At 43.0% G+C, this 17490-nt stretch overlaps 1 protein-coding gene across 1 annotated transcript; it reads left to right on the top strand.

Annotated features, from left to right (window-relative positions):
- The first annotated feature begins 4007 nt into the window (after nucleotides 1-4007).
- LOC133912077 (probable E3 ubiquitin-protein ligase LOG2) lies at nucleotides 4008-8001 on the top strand. The gene is made up of 3 exons (XM_062354641.1): nucleotides 4008-4893; nucleotides 6542-7043; nucleotides 7398-8001. The coding sequence occupies exons 1-3, from the start codon at nucleotides 4364-4366 to the stop codon at nucleotides 7572-7574; spliced, it is 1209 nt and encodes a 402-aa protein (XP_062210625.1). The 5' UTR covers nucleotides 4008-4363; the 3' UTR covers nucleotides 7575-8001.
- The last annotated feature ends 9489 nt before the right edge of the window (nucleotides 8002-17490 follow it).

Genomic DNA, 17490 nt, shown 5'->3' with positions numbered 1-17490 from the left:
GCCCATTTGGCCTTGATGAGGCATGAGCCCATTCGGTGAGGGTTCAAGGTGAGGGGAGGGGGGCGTCGGTCCGGCAAGGGTAGAAGAGATGAGAACAAGAGAGCAGGGAGGGTGCGAGTGGCGACCAAGGTGGCGATGACGTAACCGTTCTCAACCCTTCCGGGGGGTTCGTGGGGCTGGAAGGCACCGCTCCATCTATATGTAGGCCAACCTCTTCCTTCTTGATATCTGATTTATAGAAATCCCCTCCATTCTCTAGCTCTCTCATTGGATTTCTTCTTTGACTTTGGGGAATCACCTTCTGAGCTCAACCCATGTGGAGCTTGAGTTGTGGTTTGGTGATTTGTGACCAGAAGGAATTGGTTGGAGGAGCTTTTTGGTTGGTGATCATTAGAGCTGTGCTTGCCGAGGTTTGCCTGCATGTGCCGACACAGTGCGGTGAGGTGTTGTATCTCCGTCTTCCTCTCACCGGTGGCAACTGGCAGGCGATCGGATTTCTGGGATAGCGGTTGTAAAGCTGTGCCTTACCTCACTCCTTGACTCTATTGATTTTGCTGTTAGTCAAATAACACTATGAGGATTTCAGTTTACTCCTCATTTTCATCTCTGCTCTCTGAATGGCTTGGTGATATAATATGCTCTGTGATGATCAAATGTAACATTGAGGTTGGGCTAGTTGTCTAAGTACAATAGGTGTTTATCTATTCGTTCTTTGTTGTTGGATGGACACAGATTCCTCTGAAAGTTGTGGTGCATTCCTTTGTTCAGTCCCTATGCTAATTGTTAGTGGTATGTACATTACTAATTAGGCTTGATTACTGGACTAGGAGATGTTATAATTCAATTAATCTTGTTTTGATTGAATTCTGGAAGAGCATAAAGTCCTTTAGTACTGCTATGATATTTTGCTGCTTGGTTAGTATTTGTTTCTCAAACTGCAATCCTCTTCTTGTCAGCATTTGTGTCCAGTGGCTTTGTCCAGGAAGAAAGCTCAATTTCAGAGAATTTTTTTTTTAGTTTTACATCTAGTTATGATCTTAACTTCTAGCTCAGCTTATGATGTGTCAAATGGACAACTAGGGAGCAGAATTTCATAGTCCTAGGGCTAATTGTTATATTCATCTGAGAGCAACTTCTATCAATTCATCCATATGCTGTTCAGTTCATTATCTTTTTTGATGAGAGGTGATTTTACTTCTATACTTATAGCACTTGCATGTATATTTATGTTCAGTGTATATGAACTGCTCTTTGGTCCACATTATACTTATAGCACTTGCATGTATATGAAATCCTTGTTTTTATTATCACATTATTTACAACATAATAAGTCGCTCTTTGGTCCACCGGACAACATCGAGTCAAGCAAGAAATGAATCTCTTTACAAACTTAAGAATTAGAAAGTTGACTTATACTTACCGGGAAATATATATAAAAACTTGAAATAGCAAAACTAATTTCAGAATTATGACTAAGAAACGCCTACAACAGAAGGCCTAATAATGGGTTATCGCACAAAAAAACCGTTTCATGCTCGTAACGCCCGATTCTAATCTACAAATCTAGACCTGAACACCTATGTCCAATCTCATTTTTCATGATTTTTCACCATTGCTGTGATCTAACCTGCATGTACGAAGCAACCTCCTGTTGGGATGATGCATGGGCTCATGATTCGTTCAGTCCATATGCTTTAGATAATCTTTTAACCGTTTTACTTTACATGTTCTTTTTTAATTTTTTTTTATTTTCTTCAGTGTTCTAATAATTTTTTTCAAGAGATTCTCATTTCCATTCATTCCGTCTAGTATTACCTCTTCTTTCTCTTTACACATATCTTTGAATGGAAATAATTAAAAATGCGAAAAAATAAAAGATATGAGATCAAAGAGGAGAATTAGAAAGAAAACTAAATGAAGAGAATATAGTTAAAGATATTCTATCCTGATTGGGCATAAACTGCACTTTGGCTGCTAAATATGTCCAAGTACATGCAGGTTGATCACTCTAAGTAGTGAAAGCATCCACAGTTTTCTCTCCGGCTTAATCAGCTGTCCCATCCATTAACTGGCAGAGCAGCACCGAATGACTTCGACCGATCTTTGTTCAACTATGAATGATTAGCATTTGTACCAAAGCTTCATTCCATAACAAAGGTGGTGTATTTGGCCATAATTTGAAGCCCACTAGGTAAACTGCACTTTGGATGCTAAATATGTCCAAGTACATGTAGGTTGATCGCTCTAAGTACTGAAAGCATCCACAGTTTTCTGTCCGGCTTAATCAGCTGTCTCATCCATCAACTGGCAGAGCAGCACCGATGACTTCGATCGATCTTTGTTCAACTATGAATCATTAGCATTTGTACCAAAGCTTTATTCCATAACAAAGGTGGTGTGTTTGGACATAATTTGAAGCCCACTAGGTAAAGCAGAACAGGGACACCTCTGGTTTGGCTCAAACCTAACTCCTGTACCACTTCCCCACTACAAATACTTCTTCCCAAAAAGCTTAATTGGAAGCAATAAAACCATGACGCTATGCAACTAGACCCTCCGATTTTAGTTCTATCAAACTGCCAAGGGGATTCTCATATGCACAAGCTTAAGGCACTGTTTATTTTTTATTTAGATTATGGATTCTAGTTTAAAAGCAAAAACAAAAATAAACGGTTACAATTTAAAAGTCAATTTTCACAATTTGTAATACGAAATCCTACGATCCACGATATGCTGAGAAAAAGCTTCTCCACAAATACAAATTGTGACAGTCCACAATAAAAACAAATAAAGATCATGATTGTCACTCAATTATCAGATGCAAATCAAATCGTGGAGGATTGCACTAGAAAATTGTGGGAAGTTTAAATATATTTTTGGAATCTAAGAATTTGATCCCAGCTGCCCCGCCCATGTCCAGACATTCAAGCAGCGAAATTACCGTTTGCAATGTACGCTAATCCCTCTAACAATCGATATGAATTATGGAACGCACCTATCAGTGGAAAACATTCCATTGGTATTGTAACTAGTAGCGAGGGCACTTTCATGACACTATGTTGCTCTAGAAAAAAAAAAATCGTTGAAACAGTTACGCCAGTAACACACTATACTAGTATTTTATGCTACCTCTGAAAATGCTCGATCTAACAAAACACATGGTCTGTTATATAACATCAACTATATCTTCTGGCTGGGGTGAAGCTTAAAGAAAATTGATGATGGTAGACATGTATAATTTTAAAGCAACATTGATAATTTTAGCTATTTTATATGGTCAAAAATAAGCTACTTAGTGCTAAAAAATTATAACCTGGTGCCTGTGCACCATGGCTTAACGTGGCTACCGGTTGGTAACTTACGTTATTATATGAAACCCAGAAGATGCTAACACTGAAAATGTCATACATGTACAAGTTGAAAAAACAAAGATATACTTATTTGCCATGGATAAAGGTAGGCTTGTTGTCAGTGGTATGTCTACCTGACCTCCTCTATTCCAACAGGATGGTGTTAGGGATTTCAATTTCGTTTTATAATTTTTTTCATTCACCAACAAAAAATTGAAAATTGTGAAATTTTGGTTATTTTTCGTTCTCTTCATTGTAGATAATGTATATTAGTGAAATAAAATTCTAAAATTAGATATTTTATTCCCCTCTAAAATTCATAAAATTTTATCAAATTTTTGACGATTGGTTGACGTAGAAAGTGTCGTAGTCCGTAGGTATTCACCGGTTGACACTATTTCTGTACATTTCTAAGATTGCGCATGCCGTTGTTAGAAAAAATTCACCCTACCCAATAGGAATCCCATTCTGCGTGACTCGCACTTGCATGTCGAAACCGAGACAAAAATGCACATCTGTAATTTTTTTAAAAATGTCAAAAACAAGAACCACATGGCGAAAAATGGGAAGGACCTCATAGTAATTACATATTTGTGCATGTGCTAAAGCTAAACTTTAACCACCGGAAAAGCAACGGCGGACGATAGTTGTGCCTTCCGCGCAACCTTCCATAACACCCCCAAAATACACGCGGAAAAGCAAGAAGCGTGAGCACTTCCTTATCGTCTCCTCCTTTCCTCCCTCGGCTGCCCCGATCGAATCGCTCGAGACTGTCCTAGGTTTGCGCATCGAATTCTATTCGCAAGAGGATTTAGTTCCATCCCTCTCCCCTTTGAGCTTCTGATCTTCTCGGGCGTTCTTCCGGAACTTTTTTTTTTGGTCTCGATTTCGTTTGGTTCGCTTGCTCGAGCTTTCGAGAGCAGAAGAGGCAGCCTCGAATTCCGATGCACCCAGGCCTCAAGATCCAGTTTTGAGGCCATTCCCGAGACCCACACGTCGATCTGCGCAAGAGGATGGGTAACACGGGCAGCAACGGTGCAGGTGCCGCCCCTGGTCACCGCCGTCGGACCTCCGGCCACGGCCACGGCCACCACCACCACCAGGCGCCTCCGCCTTCCCTGCCGCCGGAGGCTGCCCCCAACCGCTACGTGTTCGCGGCCGCCACGCCGTACCCACCCCAGTACCCCAACCCCAACCCACCGCAGTACTACGCGCAGTACGGGAACTACTACCCGCCGCCGCCGCCATCCGTGCCGGTGCCCCTCCCAGCGCCGTACGACCACCACCACAGGCCGCCCACAGCCGCCGTCTCCGGGGAGTTCCCGCCCCTTGCTCACCCCCACCACTACCCCGGGTGGGCTGGGCGGTACCCCTCCTACGGACCACATCTGCCTATGCCGGCGCCGTACGTCGAGCACCAGAAAGCTGTCACTATCCGCAATGACGTCAACCTCAAAAAGGAGACGCTCCGGATCGAGCCAGATGAAGATTGCCCCAGTGGCTTCCTCGTCGCCTTCACCTTTGACGCCACGGTCGCCGGCAGGTGATTAATCAGTTCTCTTTTACATCAAATGTATGTTCTGTAATATGTATATATATGCACGGGAAGCGCCTTTGTGCTAGCTGCTTGGTTAGGATATGGTTGGAAAATGTTCTAGTTTGAACTGGTTTGTTCTGTATATTGATGTTGATGCTCTGCGGAATTAGTGTCTTGTGATGGTGATGCTATCAGTCGCTTGAGAATGGTAACTTTTGTTTTAGTGATCTTTGACCTTCATTTGGTTGATTGAAAATTCCGTTTCTTGATCGTAAAGAGTAAAAGAAATAAAGAGAACTATACAAGAGCAAGTACTTATTTTTTCTAAATAAACTGTTCTCTGAAAACATCCAATCTAAAAAGAAGTTCTCGATTATGTGTCAACCAGTCAACCTATCATAGTATTGCCTTAATGCCTAGCTTTCCTTCCCAACCTGAGTGTACTTCCTTGCTACCCCTGACCCTTGCAAAGGTTTCAGCTTCAGTAACTCTGATTTATGATTTTATGGGCAGAAAACTTAGTGAAAAGTCAGGTATAAATGTTACGAATGTTTATTTATTGTTCTCAAAGGCGTTTAGCATAGACTCCGTGCTCAAGAATACTGTAACAATCACTCATGAGGTTCAGGCGTCCAGCTAGTCCCCCTTCTGATCAAGCTCCACTTATCTAAAGCGATCATAAGCTTGCACATGTGGGCCACCTTGATAGCTTCCACTTCCATTCGGAGATAGAACAGTAGATGTTGGGGTGTTTCTGCCTGGGGAAAATGTTGGAATTTTGATAGCAATTGTTGACTTTGCATTAGATGCCCTACAATTGAAAGTTAACATTAGATATTGCGTATGCCCTACTGTCCATCACTCTTCTTTCACTGCACGACTTCCTTTTTATTGCATCTTTAATTTAACCAATTGAGAATTGAGATTTAGCCCTGCATTTAAATATTTCTTTCTATTGCCTTCCTGTACTTGGGTAGATTATTTGGCATCGATTAAATACTTAGCTTTCAACATTCTCTGGTGTTATACTTGGTCGTTACTAATTACTGTGGGGTCAATTATATATTTAGTTTGTTAAATCAATGCGCTTGTCATGGGAACTACATTTCACAAATGTATAGGTCTTGAATCAGTCTTCACCTCTACTCATCCATAACTATCTTTTGTGTCCATTCTTGTTAGAAGTTAATAGTACTTGTCAATTGTCACAAGATTTTGCTTTGGGCTGGTATAACGATTCTGTAATGTCGTAATACTGTTCTGCTTTAAGCTCGCTTCAGGCTACATTTTCTCGAATGCAGCTTACAGCGTAATATAGAGTGCTACTTTGATAAAGACGAGGAACACTACACATTTGAATTCATTTTAATACTTTTTTCTTGTTTAAATAATCTCACAAGGAACAATACACATTGGTAGTGTCACCACATTACCCACTAGTTTATTCCTTTGTCTAAACATGGTACACTTGTAGATAATCTGTAGTGTTATGTGCTAAAGCTGCATTGCTGTTTATTATATAGTATCTTTGCACTATCCATATTTCGTGAGACTAGCCATGCAGCGAAAATTTCTCTATTACTAGCAAAAGAAGTTTTATTCTTGCTGTTACACGAATTGATTTACCATTTTTCTCATCTACTTCCTTGTATAGCATGACTATTTACTTCTTTGCAACGGAAGAGCACAACTGCAATTTAACAGCGACAAAAGAAGACCTAATCAAGCCAGTTATTGTTAGCTTCAAAGAAGGTCTTGGTCAAAAGTTCAGGCAACCTTCAGGGACAGGAATTGACTTTTCAGTGTTTGAGGAATCTGAATTATTAAAGCAGGGGGACATGGATGTATATCCACTTGCAGTTAAAGCTGAAACAGCACTGTCTGTTGATCAACCATTGGAAGGAGAAGACCAAAAGATTAAAACTCCCAATTCACAGATCACGCAGGCTGTGTTTGAGAAGAAGGAAAATGGGGATTACCAAGTACGAGTTGTCAGTCAGATCCTTTGGGTCAATGGGACTAGATATGAATTGCAGGAAATATATGGAATAGGAAACTCCATGGAAAGTGATGCTGATGCGAATGATCCAGGGAAAGAATGCGTGATTTGCCTTTCAGAGCCTAGGGATACCACTGTCCTCCCATGTAGGCATATGGTAAGCCTCTACCTATGCAAGGGTCACTCATGTTTACATTAATCATCCATGCTTAAAGTCTAAATTAGTGTGCCAATTTTATTATCGTATTCTTGACAATAATAACATATGGACACTTCAATTATTGTAGTCTAGACAAAAGAGCGGTAAACCAGCAGAGTTATGTTTCCATAATACATGATTTCTGGATTCCCATCTATATGATCTTTGATATTCCATATTCTGATTACTAGTCCACGTAAGTCTAAATTAGTGTACCAATTTCTAACCATTTTCATCTACTTTAAGCTGATCTGCAGCTGATGCGCATTAGCATCGGTATTAAACCCTGACATTTCTCTCTCTTTGTTGCAGTGCTTGTGCAGTGAGTGTGCCAAGGTCCTGAGGTACCAGACCACCCGATGCCCCATCTGTCGCCAGCCAGTTGAGCGGTTGCTCGAGATCGAAGTGAATAACAAGTCCGAAGAACAGCAGGAGACGCCCCAATCACCACCGCTTCCACCCCCACCTCCACAGCAAGAAGAGGTGTAGTCGTGATCAAAGTCAGCACCCTGAAATTATATGAGTCTAGTTCGTGGCCTTCCGGCCTTCCCTAAACGGCGCTCTCTCATTTGAGCGTGGGGAATGTAACCGATACTTTAGCATATGACTTCTGGCATCGCATGGCTTGCTGACCTCCATACCTAGAGGTCTGAGACTGAGATGCCAAGAGGAGTAAATGTGTGCAACTTTGTATCATATACATCATGCTTGCGTGTACCATGGCTACCTGAAGAAGTGCAGGAGGAGGATTCCTCATGCTTGATTGACTAATTCCATCAGGAAAAAAAAAACGAAGGAAGAGAAGGTGGACTCCAAGTCTGTACAAAGTCTCCCCGTTTATTGTAACTTACCGTGATGACGATAACTTCAACCTTTGCTATGCTTGATGAGTCCTGAGTACTTTTTTATTTATTTACCACACGCTTGTTTCTTGGACAGGAAATTACATTGCATACCTATTGGTAGGGTCTAGTCGGATACAGATAAATATAGCCCATCTTGTATTTTATTTTATATTTTTTCTTGCAGTTAGAATCGGACACAAATAATGTTAGATAATTATTTCTTCATCTTATATCCTATCCTATAATTTTTTAAGGGTTGGAGTTAGAGTGGATAATGTCGTAATCTTTCAGTTAGTTTGATAGATGTAATTTTTTTCTTTATTTATATCCTACACAATACAGCAAACATGATAAGGGTATAATCAAAATGAGTATAGAATTTTAAAGTAAAATCACAATATATTTTCTCGAAATACTTAATATTTAGATATTTTAGATAGATACTAACCATCCTGTATTTTTTTTTTCTGGATTTAGAGTCAGAAACAGATAGTGTTTACGGGTGGGAAAGAATATCCGTCCCTTTTTCATCAAACCTACCGACTACTGGAGATGGATTGGCATCATTGTACTTAGCCGTCGTCACTGATGATGAACAATATAACAGGAGAAACTTACATCAGTTGTTCTTGCCGTAGGCTGTGCCGCTATTTCGTCCAAGTTTCTCATGTTACAAAAAGTTCATTTTCTTTACTGGAGCTCCTCTAACAAATCCTTACTCCACCACGATCTGTGACAGCCACAGTACCATACTATGGCTGCTGCTGCTATAAATCATGGGACCGTGAACCACCACTTCCTTGGACTTTGGACTAGTCCTGGAATCGCCGCTGGTTGTTTGCAAGGCTTGGCATTCTGCGTCGTGGAATTACCAGATCCGATCCAGCGAGCATCCAACTGAAAATCACAAATGCCTGGCTGCTGGCTGGTCCTGAGGCTTGGTTCTGGCTTTGCCGTGGCCAAGACAGGTGAACCGACCGAACGGCCTAGCAGCATAGAACATGTACAACGGTCCATGTAGACCATCTCATATTTGCCTTGTAGCTTTGACATGCTAGATTTCTTATGATACGGAGGAGAGGAAGGAGGTGAAAGAAAGAGACGTTGCATTGCGAAACAGTTCTCTTCAGCTAATTTTCAGCACTAGAAGATGGCGTGCGCCATTGTAGCGAAGTCATCGCTGTTGGATGCTAGACATTTGTTTGTTGAGCTCACCTTCTCTCATTTGGGTGGGCTGTTACGTATGAACGGCACGTGGCCTTCAGTCGTCAGGCTTTATTGCCGCCGATGAACAGCGAATCGGATAAGAAATGTACGTCAGTTGCCGTTGGTGTCTGCCACTAGTCGAAATTTTCAAAGCGAGCAGACTCGTTATAGCGTTGTGTTCTGTGATATTTTTCCTATTTTGTATTGAGCAAATTGTTACTTAGGAACTGCAACGATGCAGCCACTTGAGCAGACACACAAGTTGCAGGCCTTTTTGCGAACTACGCATACACTACGAGATCTCTAAGATTTCGTGAGTGTTCTTTGCGAATGGCTAACGGTTATCATCCTTCTTTTAAAAAAAGTTCTCACATAGCTGAGGATTTTCTAGTCTATTTTAATAATTCTTAAGTGTTATTTAGTAAATGGTCGATGGTGATCTTTTGTTAGGAATTATTGGTTGGTGGTTTTTTTTGCTAATTTGTTTTCACCAACCTGTCTAAATTAGACTAGAAAAACTCTCTACCACTTAGGATTTTTTTTTATACAACCACAGTAACCGTCAGTCATTTGCACCGAACGCTCAAAATTTTCGAAGTATACTTCTAGTGGCAGGCCCTTTGAAAAGGCCAGGAAGACATTAAAGTAAATAAAAAGTTCATATGTGCTCCGTGGGGAACTCTACCATCGACGATAAGGAAGACGACTCATATTCCATCATAGAAACTTCCCACGCATAAAGACGGGGATCTGCCATGGCTCCAGTACTTGAACTCCAGTCGAAGACACCGTCATCCATGACATGACCAGGCGGTATGAACATCATGAATCCATAGAGCCTATATGACATGGATGGAAAAAGGGTCTTACGATGCACACCAATTAACTCGCCGGCGGTCTACTTGGCGGTTTCCTCAGATCAAGCACCAACACAAGAGGTTGAGAGGGTCACAACTGTAGATTTGGAGGAGCTTCACCAGGCTATACTGATTGGAGTTCATGGTTGAATTTGGGGATCAATGACCGAAGGCGATCAACCAGAATAGAGAAATGTTAGATATTATACCTTAAATACTAGATTTCTAGTCAGATACAATTCTAAAAAGATGTCTATAAATATGGCCCAATCCTTATAACTTGTACCCAGAACCATCATAATTCAGATTTATCTCTCATGGGTTTTTACCTCCACATTGAAGGGGTTTTTTTTCCACGTTACCTCTCCTGTCCATCTATTCCTAACAAGTGGTATCAGAGTCATTATCTCTCGATTCATTCGAGGCCCCATCGTGCTCACAGTCACATCGTCACACTTGGTTCGTCGCCATCGTCGATCCCCTACTGTAGGATGTCACCTGCAACATATCTAGTTTGTGCCACCCCAGGCTTCATCGATCGTGTGACACCGGTACCATTAATCATGCAACCACCCAACCTCACGCCAAACACATCCAGCAATGTCGCTCCTCGGCCAATGCCGCCACCCGTTGCTCGCACTATCTCACACGTGCATGATGCCTCCGCGCCATAGAGAATGTGTCGCTCGGCTTACCACACCATCGTCAGGTTTTGCACCACGCCACTCATCGTCAAACGCTCTGCCGCCGTTCACCTTCGGTTGTCGCCGCCGTACGCAACGGTGGTCGCCATCTAGATCCACAGTCCGGATGCCAAAGATTTGACCATAGGAGGTTGTGTCGCAAAAGATCTAAATCTGACAGTGTAAATTGCTATGCGCACCCAACACTATGCACCAGTATTCCTCTGTAGTTTTGATTTGTTGGCTAAAAATTGCTACGTGCACCCATAATGTACCAATAAGTTTTTTTATCAACAGTATGATGATGACAATTGATTTGTTTCTGTTCCTATTATAATTAGGAACATATCAACTATCATCATTATACTACAAGAGTCTATCCTAGACATCTCTCTCTCTAATATATTCTAAGACAAAAGCAATAGTGTCGGTGACATGGAAACCAGGGGTCCCCGAGTCCCGAGGCCAGGACAATAGAATGCCACGTGGCGCCATCCCTCGGGGACTATCTCCCCGAGGTCCGAGACGACCCAGTTCCAGGAGGGGTGCTCGGGGCCATGAACAGTGGTCCCTGAGTACCCGAGTTCCCCGAGGACCCGAGAAGGTAGTACCGGGAGAGGGCGCTCGGGACCATGAACAGTGGTCCCCAAGTACCAGAGAAGGCAGCATTGGGAGAGGGTGCTCGGGATCATGAACAGTGGTCCCCGAGTACTTGAGTTCCCCGAGGACCCGAGAAGCACAAGTTCCAGGAGAGGGTGCTCGGGGATGAGCACCCATAGTTCCCCGAGGATCCGAGCAAAGACATATCCGGGAGAGAGCGCTCAGTGCCATGAACAGTGGTCCCCGGGCACCCATAGTTCCCCGGGAACCTCAAAAGCCCCTTGCCGGTGGACCCCACAAGGGCTCAACGGTGAGGTGTCAATCGGTGGAAGGCCCGATGCTGTATTTAAGAGGGAGTGTGGCCTGTCATTTTCAACCACTCCCCCCCACGCCTGTCGTACTGAGTACGCCAGCCCCTACCACCGTCTGACAGGGGCTTGGGGTCATTTAATGCGACGGGTCCCATCATACGTCATCCTGCGCAGCTTAGAGATATCGTCACTGGGCTCGAGGCTTATCACCTGCCCCCCTGCTGCGTTAGGCCCGCTCTGACCGAGCGGGCATGCGGGGTGGTTCAGCGGCTGCCCGGTGGGCCCCCCTCCTGCAAACGGCTAAAGTCGTACATAATGGGCGACAAGACCGGCCGGGGATGCACTTTTCAACCTCTGCAATGCCGAGCTGCAGCCCATGATGGTTGCTTTCCATTTATGGCTCATGGGAACTTGTGCCCTCCTTTCTGGGCACGCCAAGCCTCCCCGGTGGTATAAAAAGGGGGGGTGCACCCCGACGACAAGGAAAAGGTTTTCCAAATCGAGACAAGTTTTAAGAAGTTCAAGAGGTGGAAGTTGAAAGCAGACAAGCTAACGAAGACAGGACACACGAAGCTCTAGACTTAAACAAAAATCCTTGTAACGCAAGAGATCCACAGAGAGGTATTTCCAGAGCAATAATAGCACACACACAAGAGTAGGGTATTACGCTCCGTGCGGCCTGAACCTGTCTAAATCCCTCGAGCATTTACTTCACTAGCATCCGATCATCCATCCCGCTTGCATCTCATTTACTCTCATTAATTCACGTACGAGGTAGATTCAGAACTATCCCTCCGGCCGAATCTCAAAGAGGGTCCCTCCGGATCCCTGTTTGAGGAGTTCATCCTCCGACAAATAGGAAAACATGTATGATGAACATGAAGAAGCATAGTGAACGTACCCAACGACAATGTGAGATGCATAAGCTGCTATGATGGCAATGTAGCAGACTACAATGAAGAGGACATAGAGAAAGCAAACTATGATGATGTAGAGGAATCAGATCGTGAGCAGTCACACCGAGTGATTTCTAAAAACCTTATTCGTCCTCTCTTGGTGCATGTTGGGGGATGATCCCTGACAATGAATCCAGACTGTACTGGATGATGTGCACGTTGATCGATGTTTCTTGTGGTTGGACCGAAAGAACGCCAAAACGTGGGAGATTATCTAGGTTTAGGCCTCTTATGGGATAATAGCCATACATCATATGTATTTAATAGCCATACATCATGTGCTTTTTTCTTACAAATTGGATGAACTTGTTACAGAATAATCTCTCTCGATCTCCCCCATCCACCTTTATATAGCATGGGAAAAAGGAGAATATACAAATGGATAGAGCCAAGACATGTAACCGATCTATTCTTGACGATAGCAGGCCTGCCCTTAGCTCATCACGACAGGGGTAGGCATGCCTGACCTGCTCTGGTTGTCCTGTAAGTCTTGTCCCGTCTACTGAGAACTGTCAAGCTCGCGTACGAGGCCATTCCATAGCATTAAATAGTACGGGACAGGCCAAAAATAGGAGCATACACGTTGATCGCATGCATATCAGGACCAGCTGCAAAACCTTGCAAGACAAAATCAGTAGACAAAAGCGATATGTTGTAATTTCGCATATTAGCATCCTGAACAACTGGCTCGTTAGACGGAAAAGTATCAATCATTAATAGAGATGATAGGTTTGGCTTGGCATTGGAGGTGAAGGTAAAAACACGTTCATCGAAAACATCTCATGAGATCTAGATTTGGCTAGAAGAACTATGGAGACACTTATAGCTTTTATGGAACAGAAATCAAGTTTGCGAGAGTTGTATTTGCGAAGACTTGGCCAACATGCGCACCCAAAAGTGCGAAGAAACAAATAATCGGGCTTGACACGAAGAAGGCGAGTCATGGGGGTGGCACCATTAGGAATTTGACTACGCATACGATTAATTATATAGCAAGCTATAAGAAACGCCTCATCCCAATACCGGACTGGATGAGACGAATGAGTAAGAAGTGCAAGCCCGATCTCAACAAGATGACGGTGTTTATGTTCATCAATCCCATTCTGTTGTGAAATATGGGGACATGACACATGATGGGATATGCCAATATGTTGAAAATACTTGTGGAGCTGAAGGTACCCACCACCCCAATCGGATTGGATAGCGCGGATTTTGGTATCGATGAGTCATTCAACATGGTTCTGGAAATTGTAAAACATATGCTCAACATCTTTATGCTTGCGTAGGTAAATCCAAGTGAAACAATTGTAGTCATCAACAAAGCTAACATACAATTTATAATCACCAGAAGATGCAAGGGCTGGACCCTAAACATATGTGTGAACAAGTTCAAGGGGAGCAGTGGTTACACGAATAGAATTATTGTAGGGAAGTTGATGACTCTTTGTACGCTGACATGCATCACACACAAAGGATTCACTACACGACATGCAAGGTAGTTTATTTGACTGAACGACAGACTCCACTACATTATTCGATGGATGGTCAAGATGTTGATGCCATTGGCTCAATGAAACCCAGACGCTAGAGGAAGCTGGATGTGATAGAGTGGAACGTGAAGACCGACCAAACGGAATCGGATAGAGCCCATCTTTACTTCTACCGCGTAGAAGTACCTTCCTCATGGCTTTGTCCTTGACAAGGAAAAAATTCAGATGAAATTCCATAAAAACATTATTATCAATCACAAGACGATTAACAAAGAGAAGATTCTTGTTAATGTTTGGAATATGAATGACATTTTTAAGAATGGGAGGATCATGCAAGCCAGAAAGTTGAGAATGACCAATATGTGAAACTGTCAAACCTGCACCATTGGACACTTGGACTTGATCCTTGTCGGCATAGCGCTCGTGCATGGTCAGCCGGTCAAGGTTGCTTGTGAGGTGGTCGGTCGCCCCTGTATCAGCGTACCAGTTGTTGTCGACTTGCCCGGTAGACATCGAGTTTCCAGAAAGGTAGTCATCCTCCTGGTAGGTATGATTGAAGCGATGATGACACTTCAGTGCCTCATGCCCAAACTTGCAGCAGATCTGGCACTTGGGCCTAGAGGCTGCCACCTCCGCCATTGTTGCGTCCATGATCGTGGCCACCGCCTTGGCCGTCGCATCCACTGCCACCATGGCCAGAGTTTCCATCATGGAAGCTGCTGCCCCCGTTGTCGCCGTGGCGTGATGTGCTGTTGACGGAGGAGAAGAAATCATCAATCATGGAGTGGAGCTCATGTCACACCTTGAAGCTGAGGAGGTAAGAGTAGAAATCATTGAGGGTGATGGCGGCATTGGAGACTGTGAGAGAGGCCATCAGGGCATTGTACTCCGGTACAAGACCGGCTAACATATAGCCAATCACTTCATCATCGGTTAGGGGTTACTCGACAGTCACCATAGTATCGGTGAAGCCCTTCATCTTGTACAAGTACTTGAATGCTGTCATGTCCTTCTTATGCAGTTGGGACAGTTGGCACCAGATGGGCGTTACACTTGACCTATTATGCACCAAGAACATGGCATGGAGGGCGGTCCACACCTTGGCGGACGAGTTCTAGTTTATCAGCTGGGCAAGGATCTCCTCTGCCATGGAGGACATGAGCATGCCGAGGACAGATTGATCTTGCTAGTACCAGCGAGAAAACTCTGGGTTCAGCACCTCACAAGCAGCATCACCAATGCCTTTGGTGATGGTCTGGGACAGTGCGGGGTAGGATCCATCGGCGAAGCGGAAGAGGTTAAGCCCGATGAGGATGGACATGAACTAAGTCTTCCATAGGAGGAAGTTGGTGCGGTTAAGCTACACGGTGATGAAGTCGGAGGAGATGGTGGCGGATGGCTACGACAAGATCGTGCCGGTAGGCTCAGAGATAGGTTTAGGGTTGGTGGACATGGAGAAAAAAAATTGAGGCTCTGGTTACCAAGATAAGATGGATGTTTTGTCGTGGGAAACCCAGCTAGCCTTTGGTTTCTATTTATATTAGCACATAGCTTGCATTACAAGTTGTACAACATATCTTGATATCAAGATTGCTACAAATCTGGCAATAGCTAACTACACATGGTATGTGCCAAATATGCTACTGGATATTCAACACATCCTTGATGAACTCCAGCCTGATAGGAAGAAGGTAGCTACTAGTGAGAGGAAGCCACTTTGTCTTAAGCCGTGTACTGGACTGCTGGCTTTTGCCACTCATTTATAGGCAATAGGGGAAGCTCTTCTCTACCAATAAAATAAAATAAAAGAGGAAGCTCTTGTATGGTCACATGACGCAGTGGGTGTGATTTAGAGAATCATATAGTTCCTATCATCACTAGGGTTGTGCTCAGACTTAGCTAAAAAATTGGCTTCCCTTGTTCTTGCTTTGATTTACAGATTATAGAAGGAAATGGTTAAGTCAACTTTGTATATAATGGATTCAGAATACATGTAACCCTTATGTCTTATATGTTAACTTTGTGAGTTGATTGATCCACTGCTTTTATGTAATAGCACAACCATTTTTGACATAAAACAATAGAGAACACTAATATGTTTCTTTTTTTTTTACTTCGTTTGCATGTGCCTATCTAACAGAGGTTTGCTTCTGTCGCAAAGGTGAGCACATTATATTTCATTTTCGTTTGATTTGAAGTCGTTAAGTTAGCATTTATACAGAAGGAGATCTGTGTATAATATGTTTTGTTATGTTTCACAAAAGGGATAAACTTTTGCAGCTATCATTATTTTGATGTTTTAATAAACCATTAGAATTCTTACCTTTAGCATCAATTCATTGATAATACGAATAGACATAAACATGCTAACATGTTCAATCATTTTTTTTTACTTGTGTATATGTTTCATGAAAATTATAAATGGGTTGTCGCATGTTTTCCACAAATCAGAGAAGCAAATATTATTTTCCCCTACTCTTCATCAGAATTTGTTAACTAGTGAGATATGATACTCGACCAATTATGAAATTCTTGATGCTAAACCATGACTTGGACTATTTATTTGCCACAAACATATTTTCATAGAGTCACAAACCATGTAGGGAGTGTGGAAAACTTTCTCCTAATTGTTCCCCATTTTGTTCTCCTAAAAGTGAAAAGCATTTGCATTTTATTCAGCCATTATCATTGGCACGAAGGGCTCCATTTGTCCTTTCTTGTCAGCCACTATCCTACGCATAGCAACACATCTTAGTCATACATACACATTCAATAGAAGCCATACACAAATTCGCAAATGCATATTCTAGCACTCAGTATGCCTTATACAAAGGCTTAATTAGATTCGTACCATTATAAATTCTCTAGTTTCGAAATATGTCACTGCATAGTTGGAAATTAGATCCATGCCATTATAATTTCATATGAATTTGAACCATGCCATTTTGTACGCGTCTGGATTGTTTGGGCCCGCTTGCAGGCTATTGTATTTCCATATGGATGATTTCGCCCCACTGCAGTTTATATGAGTCCTCAGTTAGACCCAACTAGCTCGTATTGTCATTGCTCTTGTGCCCGTCAAACCCTAACCCACTACTCTGGTGCCCAACAACGGCGGAGGAGGCGACTGGACGTCACCAGCAATGGAGGCAAAGGGCACCTGAGGTCCAGGAAGACGCTCATCATCGACCCCGTCTCCAGCTCCCTTCGGTGTCGATGGAGGAGAAAGGCCACTCCAAGCTGAGGTAACATCCACCCCCTCCCCTCCACCCCAAAATGCCTCCAGATTGGCTGGATTTACTAGATGTTGTTCCAGATTTGAGTATGTTTGACTCGATTTGATCCCCTTTCTTGGTAGGAACAGATTCACGCTAGAGCTTAAAGTTGAAGGTTTTGTGACTAGAGACTCATATGGTAGGAAAGCTTATAACAAGAGCATGAATTTGAAATGAGTTGT

Source organism: Phragmites australis, chromosome 3, assembly GCF_958298935.1.
Source record: "Phragmites australis chromosome 3, lpPhrAust1.1, whole genome shotgun sequence".
NCBI classification, from domain to species: Eukaryota; Viridiplantae; Streptophyta; class Magnoliopsida; order Poales; family Poaceae; genus Phragmites; species Phragmites australis.
Note: the sequence above shows the minus strand (reverse complement) of the source record. Positions and strands in the feature narration are given on the sequence as shown.